This window comes from Hemibagrus wyckioides, linkage group LG08, assembly GCF_019097595.1.
Source record: "Hemibagrus wyckioides isolate EC202008001 linkage group LG08, SWU_Hwy_1.0, whole genome shotgun sequence".
Lineage (NCBI taxonomy): Eukaryota > Metazoa > Chordata > Actinopteri > Siluriformes > Bagridae > Hemibagrus > Hemibagrus wyckioides.
In genome coordinates this window covers 2,485,001-2,492,500 of record NC_080717.1, presented here as the reverse complement: position 1 = coordinate 2,492,500, position 7,500 = coordinate 2,485,001, and the positions used below count along the sequence as shown (strand labels likewise).

Genomic DNA, 7,500 nt, shown 5'->3' with positions numbered 1-7,500 from the left:
GTTCCTTTCACTGGAACTAAGGGGCCGAGTCCAACCCCTGAAAAACAACCCCTGAACTCAATGATTTTAGAGGGGTGTCCCAAAACAGTGTAACTGGAACTTAGTGTAAATTCAAAATCACTGCATTTTAATGATATAAAATGTGAAAAAAAATTCCACAAACACACGACAAAAAAAGACGACGACGACGGCTGTAAAGGCGGGGTTAAGACAATGCACTGTACAAATTTATTTACAATTGTCTCTTATACAACGCTCATACAATCATCTTTTCTTTTATCTGTAAATCACTCAAATCTCTGAGTCAGGAGTCGTCCAAATGAACTCTCAAACTCTTTTATAATGATTTATCATTTACAGTTAAACAAACAAACAAAAAAAACATCACACACACACACACACACACACCACTGCAAAAAAAGTAAACAAACAACGCGTTCTAACAACATCCAAATTAATATCTCTCTAAAATAAACTAAAATGCAAATGAGAAGAAGGAAAAATAAACAGAAATAAATTAGCTTGAAGGTGTAGTATTCGGAAAGAGTCCTAAATGTAAAGTGTTTGGTTTTTTTTTTTTTTAAAAATTACAAATATATTTTTTTCTATTTTAAATGAACACTCAGAACACAACACAATGAGATTAAGTCTCCATTTGTCATTAATAATATGGAATAATGACATTAAAAAAAGGTGAGAAAATATAAAGAAAACAAAAACAATCACGTGGTCTCGTGTTTATACACTGTACACTTGTATAAGACACCGGGGGTTTTATATTCGGAATAAATGTCCAAGGATTTTTCCACAATGTCCAGGAAAGAAGAGCGCTCCGAATTTCATCGACTCTGATGTCAGGTGAATTTTTATTTTATTTTATTTTTTATTTAAACAGGACTGCTGCGGTTTCTGTAAAAAAAAATTATAATAAAAAGATAGGGAGAAGGGGGAAAAAAACATGTTTACATTTTTAAAAAATTATTTAATTGACCAAAAAAAATTTATAAATAAAAAAAATTCAATCTTTACATTATAATCCTGTAAGAAATTAATTAAATAAATAAATAAATAAATACGACAGACAGACACAGACAAACACATACAGCGCAAGAGAGAGAGAGAGGAACAGAGATAGATAGATAGATAGATAGATAGATAGATAGATAGATAGATAGATAGATAGATAGATACTTTATTCATAAAGGGAAATTCACTTACTCAGACAACAAACTTGTTCTTGGTGGTGGAGCCGCTCTTCGTGGCTGTGTCTGCGTGAGACTGGTAGCCGATGATGACTTTAGATGGAACGCCTAACCTGTCCTTGTACACTCGTCTGGTATCACACACACACACACACACACACACTGATATAAATCTTATTTAAATATACAAAATAACCGTAACTGGACAGCATGTTGTCCTCACCCTATGTGTATGATTGCATCCTTGTTCTCGTAGTCTGTCGTCCATATCGCGATTTTGTCTCCTTTCGTTCGGACGTTAACGACGGCGCCGCACACGTCATCACTGTGGTCATCGAACGCTTCACCCACCAAACACAGGAGCTGAAACAAACACATTTCATAACCATCTCTCTCTCACACACACACTCCCTCTGGGTCCCTCCCTCTCTCTCTCACTCCTTCTGTCCATCCCTCCCCTCCCTCCCTCAGAATTTTAGGAAACCCGATTGATCGGTGCATGAAAGAAACTCCACTCGAGTGTGTGAGAGCGAGAATACACACCGTCTCGAGCCAGAAGCGATCCAGATCGGCTCTGCGCTGCTGTTTGGACAGAGTAATGAGCCAGCGTCCACCACGTTTATTCCTCTCATCCTCCCACATGGGCTCGATTCCATCCTGTTCAGAGAAAAAAAGAATCAAAAAGACACTCTTCAGTTCACACACTCTCCTTAACCCAAAAGGCATCTTTTGTGCGCTGGAGTTATGAGGCTGATGAACCGAACATAGACATAGTCACAGACATTCCTGTACTCCTTATTTAACATCTCAAGCGTGTTTAAGCGTGAATATGGAAAACAAACCAGCGATCTCAACATTAAAACAGATCTCACCTTAAAAAGCGAGTAATCGCATCCGGACATTAAGTTACTCGAGAGCTGGATGTGATTGTAAAGTCTGAGAAAATAAAAAAAAAGATGGACATCCTGTTGTTTACACAGAAATTTTAATTCGTATAAACAAATGAGAACAAATCTAAGTAATATAATAATTTAACATACTGCCCCCTGGTGTTTAAAATCTGTAATCACCACATTTCCCCTCGCAGAGAAATGTTTGAGATACAAAATAAGGGAAAAATGGTCATGTTTGTCTTTCATTAGCAAACTATCCGGTCTAACTAAGCAGATCTAGCCAGTTAAATGTTTATTACTTAGTTAGTTAGATGAAGAGTAATGTATATTTGCCTGTAAGTGAATGGATCTATGGCAAGAAATCAGTTGAAATCATTTAAAGGAGCTTGTTGATGATGTGAGCGGCCATTTTGATGACATGTGCTGAGGTTTGCGTTTGCGAAGGTGTTTTCGTGAAAACAATTCAGTCACAATTCGCCATTTTATAAAACTATTTCTTTAGGAAATATTAGTAATGATCTACAAAGAATTAAGCAAAAATACGCCACACTCGTGAATCTCTCAGCCTCTCTGTGAGACAGAGCAGCTTCATGTCAAGCCTGAATGCTGCTCAGGTACTAATCCCAGTGTTTGTGATGAAAAAGAAACGATCGTTAGCACAGATAAGACACTGAACGTTAAGGTGTAATAACTTACGCCCAGAAGTCTTCGACTGTGTCAAACTTTGAGATGAGTCTCAGGTTCGCCTGCCAGGTTTTGCTTTTGTCGTTCTTGAAGAACCACAGAGCCCATCTGGGGGGGAAAGAGCAGAACACACATTGTGACCAATCACAAATCTTTTCTTTCATTTGCTTCATCGGTTGAAATTTAATAACTTGCTGTTATTATATAATAATATAATATGTATAATATTCCTGCATCACATTAAAGCACTCTGAGATACTCTTATATTGCCAAAAGTTTTGGGACACCTGCCTTTACATGCACATGAATGTAATATGGAGTTGCCCCACCCTTTGCAGCTATAACAGCTTCAACTCTCTACACAGTGTTCTTGAGCTAATCTAAAGGCCACATGAAGTTTGGAGGTCTGTAGCTACTGACTCTGCAGAAAGATCTGGACACCGTGCACCTCAGCATGCCTCTGTGATGTTATGTGGCCTACCACTTTGTTGCTGAGTTGCCGTTGTTCCAGTAACCAGTTGAGCATGGAATATTCAGTAGTGAGGAAATTTCACAAATGGACTTATTACACTGGTGGAAACCTATCGCGGTACCACACTTGAACTGACCACACTGAGCTCCTGAGAGCGACGCATTCCTTCACAAATGTTTGTAGAACAGTCCGAATTCCTAGGTGCTGGATTTTATACACCGGTGGCCATGGAAGTGATTGGGACGGGTGTCCCAAAACTTTTGGCAATATAGTGTAGATTGCCTCTTTAGTGCTGGTCTGATCCAGCGATGTCCGTCTCAAACCACATAAATCACATTAAACCACATTCTCATAAAGAAACAGACCAAGAAGTTGAAAGAGAAACCAGAGACGCTGTGGAAAGTTCACACCAAGGCAAGGCGGTGTGGAGGTCGTGACTCTGCTCTCGGTGCAGCGGAAACACAAACCATGAGAACAAACCACACTCCGAGACAGGAGACGCTCTGAGGCTGTGATTTCAGAAGCAGAGCAACAACTAACACTGGAGGAGAAGAAAGCGACTGATGTGTCTGTATGTGGTTCCATATAATCCTGACATATGAGGAGGAGGAACAAGGAGGAGAAGATGGACAAGGATAAGTAGTGGATGAGAAGGAGAAGAAAAAGAAGAAGTTGTAGAAAAAAGAAAAAAAAAAAAACAACAACAACAACAACAAGAAATGGAGAAGAAAATAAGTAGGAGAAGACAGTGAAGAAGTGGTAGACAAAGAAGGAGGAAGGGGAAGGGAAGAAGAGGCATGAAGTGCAAAATGAAAAAGGGGAGGAGAAGAAAAGAAAAAGGAGGACTGTCAAGGATAAGACGAAGGATGAGAAGAAAAAAGAGGGATAAGAAGGATGAGGATAAGAAATGGCACAAAGAAGGATGGGGAAGTAAAGAAGACAGAAGAAGAAGGACAAGTAGAAGAAGCGAAAGGATGAACAGAAAAAGGAAAAGACAGACAAATACAAAATTAAAAAAAGAGGAGGGGAAGAAGTAAAGATTAAGGAAGCAAAGAGACATGGTTAAGAAGGAGGAGAGAGAGAAAGAAGAGGAAATGAGAAGATGGCTGAGGATAAGAAGGAAGGAAGGAGGAGGAAGAGTAGGAGGACAGGGAAACAAATGAAAAGAAGATTTTAGCAAGTTTAACATGAAAAGGAGGAGAAAACAGAAATAAGGAGGCAGAGAAGTGTGTGTGTGTGTGTGTTGAGGTCAGTACTGGACCCCTGTGTTGGTTCTGTACCTGTTCTGTAGTGGATGTTTGATGTAATCTTCAGGATTCACAATTTCTTGGCCCGTAGCATCGCTCTGCTCTTCTTCTGAATTCGATGTATTCGGGGTCACTTCCTATAGAATAATAAACAACAAACAAATAAGTAAATAAATACAAAAAACCATGTAAATTTGAAAGAATAAAACACTCTGTTCTGGTGCAGGAAAAGGATCTGCATCACTTCATCACACCTGGGGGCAGTTGATTATTTTCCTTTTTCTCCCCCATCACAACACAGACAGTTGTATTCCTCACTTCATCAACCAATCAGAATCGACGGAGACTTGTATTTCTCCTCTTCATCAACCAATCAGAATCGAGAATTCAGCTCCGTCTCAAAGCCTTGTTTTGATACGACTTAGCTAACACCAAGCTCACTTTAGCTAGCAAGCTAACATCCGGAAAAATCCGGAATTTATTCAAACTTCACAACAGAAATTTTCACTTTAATAAATTATATCTCTTAAGCTATATTAGCCTGACAAGTTAGCTAACAGTGTAGCAGATTAAAAGAAAAAACACAGCTGCAATAAGACGCGAGTTAAAGTAAACAAAGACTTAAAATGACAGGTTTATTTCATTAAAAAGTCAAAATCAATTATATATAATTACAGAAAATAAAATCCTACATTTAGCCATCACAGCTGAAGTCAGTTATCCGCCCACTAGCTAAAGCTAAAGCTTGCCATTTAATGTGATCCAGCTAGCAGTTTTAACTCCGTCTTTAATCAACACCAAGTTAACTATTTAACCTCAAACACTCAAACACCTAAAGAGTAAACCCTCTGCTACACCACACAGCTTTTATATTAGCTGTTACTGCTTCTAACAAGAAAAACAAACGTTTTAAATTCACACGCTTCTCTCTCACCGGTTCAGCAGTCGCCATCTTCTGCCACTGTGATGTGGGGCGGTGTGTGGGCTGTGTCTCAAATCAACAACGTGACGAAGTGCACTAGAGAGCTGCGGCGGCCATTTTGTAGGGTGTTTACAATGAAACGCGGCATTTAGTATAGAGGGAATTTAAAGAGAAAAGTAAAATAAATGTAACATGAAATATTAAATTAAATTAAATTATGGAAATGAAACAGTTAATATAAAATATTTAACAATTATTAAAATGGTGTAAATAAACAAAATAAAAATAAATAAATACAATTTAAGAAAATCAAATATCACTTTGATTAAATAAAAAGAAACGAAGCAAAATAAAACTAAGCAAATCTAAAATACATATAAAATTACATTTAAATCCAGTAAATGATTTATAAAAAATGATGTTCGATTATCAATTTTCTTGTTAAATTATTCAATTTATTTTACCATTTTACCACCTAAATTAAAATACTCTCCCAAATGAACATGGCTTTTTGCAATGAAATATAAACCAAATTATATTTAATTAATATGTGTTCTTTTAAGCCTTACTAAACATAATCTATTTTTTTTTAAAAAAAAAAAGGAAAGAAAGAAAGAAAAGAATTAAATGCACCATTTTTTGTTTTACCTTTTAATCTTAAAGATTTTATTAAAAAGCCAGGCCATTAATTAACCCATTAATTAATAATAAACAATAATTATAATAATAATAGATATTAATTAATAATAATTAATATAAGCCATTAATTAACACAAATTACCTTTGTGTTAAGATTTTAAAGTCTTTAAAGTTTATAAATTGATTTATCAGAAAAATAATTCTGAGTTTTTAATTTGTTAAATATATTTTAATAATATTTGTTGGTTTTATAAATAAAATACTGAATATTATGATATTTGTAATATTTGTCTGTTTATAAATAAACATTCAATTCCCTTTAAATGTTGAACAAAACAAAAGCAAATCAGGTGCGTCAATAATCAACCAAGCATGCACACAACTTTATCATCTATTTATTGAATCCATTTTAAGGTGTAATGAACACAAAGACTAGATCAGGATGGGATTATTAAGTGCTCAGTAATTAGTGCCAGACATGAACTAATGATTGAAGTTGTCTGGAGGAATTAGAGCTGCTCTTCAGAACGTCAGGACGGCTCGGATGCTGGAGACACAGAGGAAAAAGTGGTGATGAGAAATTATTTTTAACCTAAGAGAAAAAAAGCTTTAGTTAAAAGAGTGGAGCCGGAACCTCTTCCCAGCGTGCATCAGGTCGAAGGCTTCGTTAATCTTATCGAAAGGCATGGTGTGAGTCACAAACTCGTCCACCATCAGCTTCTTCTTCATGTAGTCTTCCACCAGTTTGGGGACGCTCTCGACGCTCTTCCAGCCTGCAGATGTAAACACAGAGACGTGTTAAATGATCTCAGTTATACGAGGAGACGTCTGATGCCAGTGACACTGATGACGCAAATTACACCATTTCACGGCCTTGACACTAATCACACCCATAATGCTAATCACACTAACAATGCTAATCAAACTAACTATGCTAATTACACTGATGATGCCATTTTATGGCATCAACACCAATCATACCAATGGCTGCAACAACGCTAATGACACTAACCACTCTAATGACGCTAATCATACCAATGACACTAAATACTAATCTCACCAACGTCGCTATTGACCCTAATCACACCAATGACACTAATCACTCGCTGCTAATCACACCAATGACACTAATCACTGTAATGACGCTAATAACACCAGTGACACTAACCATTCTATTGATGCTATTCACACCAATGACACTAAATGCTAATCCCAACATCGCTATTGTCCCTAATCACACCAATTACATTAACCACTCATTACTCTAATCACACCAATGACACTAGCCATTCTAATATTGCTAATCACAACATCTCTATTGTCCCTAATCACACCAATGACACTAACCACTCTCATTACACTAATCACACCAATAACACTAATGGGGGGGGTATGGGGGCCTTTTCCTTTTGGGCTTCTTACTTTGATGTTAAAAAAAAAA

General features: G+C 36.9%; 2 protein-coding genes across 2 annotated transcripts in view; both read right to left on the bottom strand.

The window, feature by feature from the left end:
• Positions 1-205: 205 nt before the first annotated feature.
• eif4ea (eukaryotic translation initiation factor 4ea) lies at positions 206-5,667 on the bottom strand. Its single transcript, XM_058397059.1, has 8 exons — positions 5,433-5,667; positions 4,532-4,635; positions 2,792-2,887; positions 2,075-2,138; positions 1,746-1,859; positions 1,426-1,565; positions 1,219-1,333; positions 206-909 (listed from the first exon to the last, which is right to left on the bottom strand). The coding sequence occupies exons 1-7, from the start codon at positions 5,448-5,450 to the stop codon at positions 1,219-1,221; spliced, it is 651 nt and encodes a 216-aa protein (XP_058253042.1). The 5' UTR covers positions 5,451-5,667; the 3' UTR covers positions 206-909.
• A 771-nt stretch (positions 5,668-6,438) lies between these two features.
• The window catches only part of adh5 (alcohol dehydrogenase 5), a 6,513-nt gene continuing 5,451 nt past the window's right edge, over positions 6,439-7,500 (bottom strand). Inside the window, exons 8-9 of the mRNA XM_058397058.1 lie at positions 6,694-6,832; positions 6,439-6,606 (exon numbers count right to left, since the gene is read on the bottom strand). Of these exons, the coding sequence (XP_058253041.1) occupies positions 6,582-6,606; positions 6,694-6,832 (164 nt within the window). The 3' untranslated portion in view covers positions 6,439-6,581. The remainder of the gene's footprint in view (positions 6,607-6,693; positions 6,833-7,500) is intronic.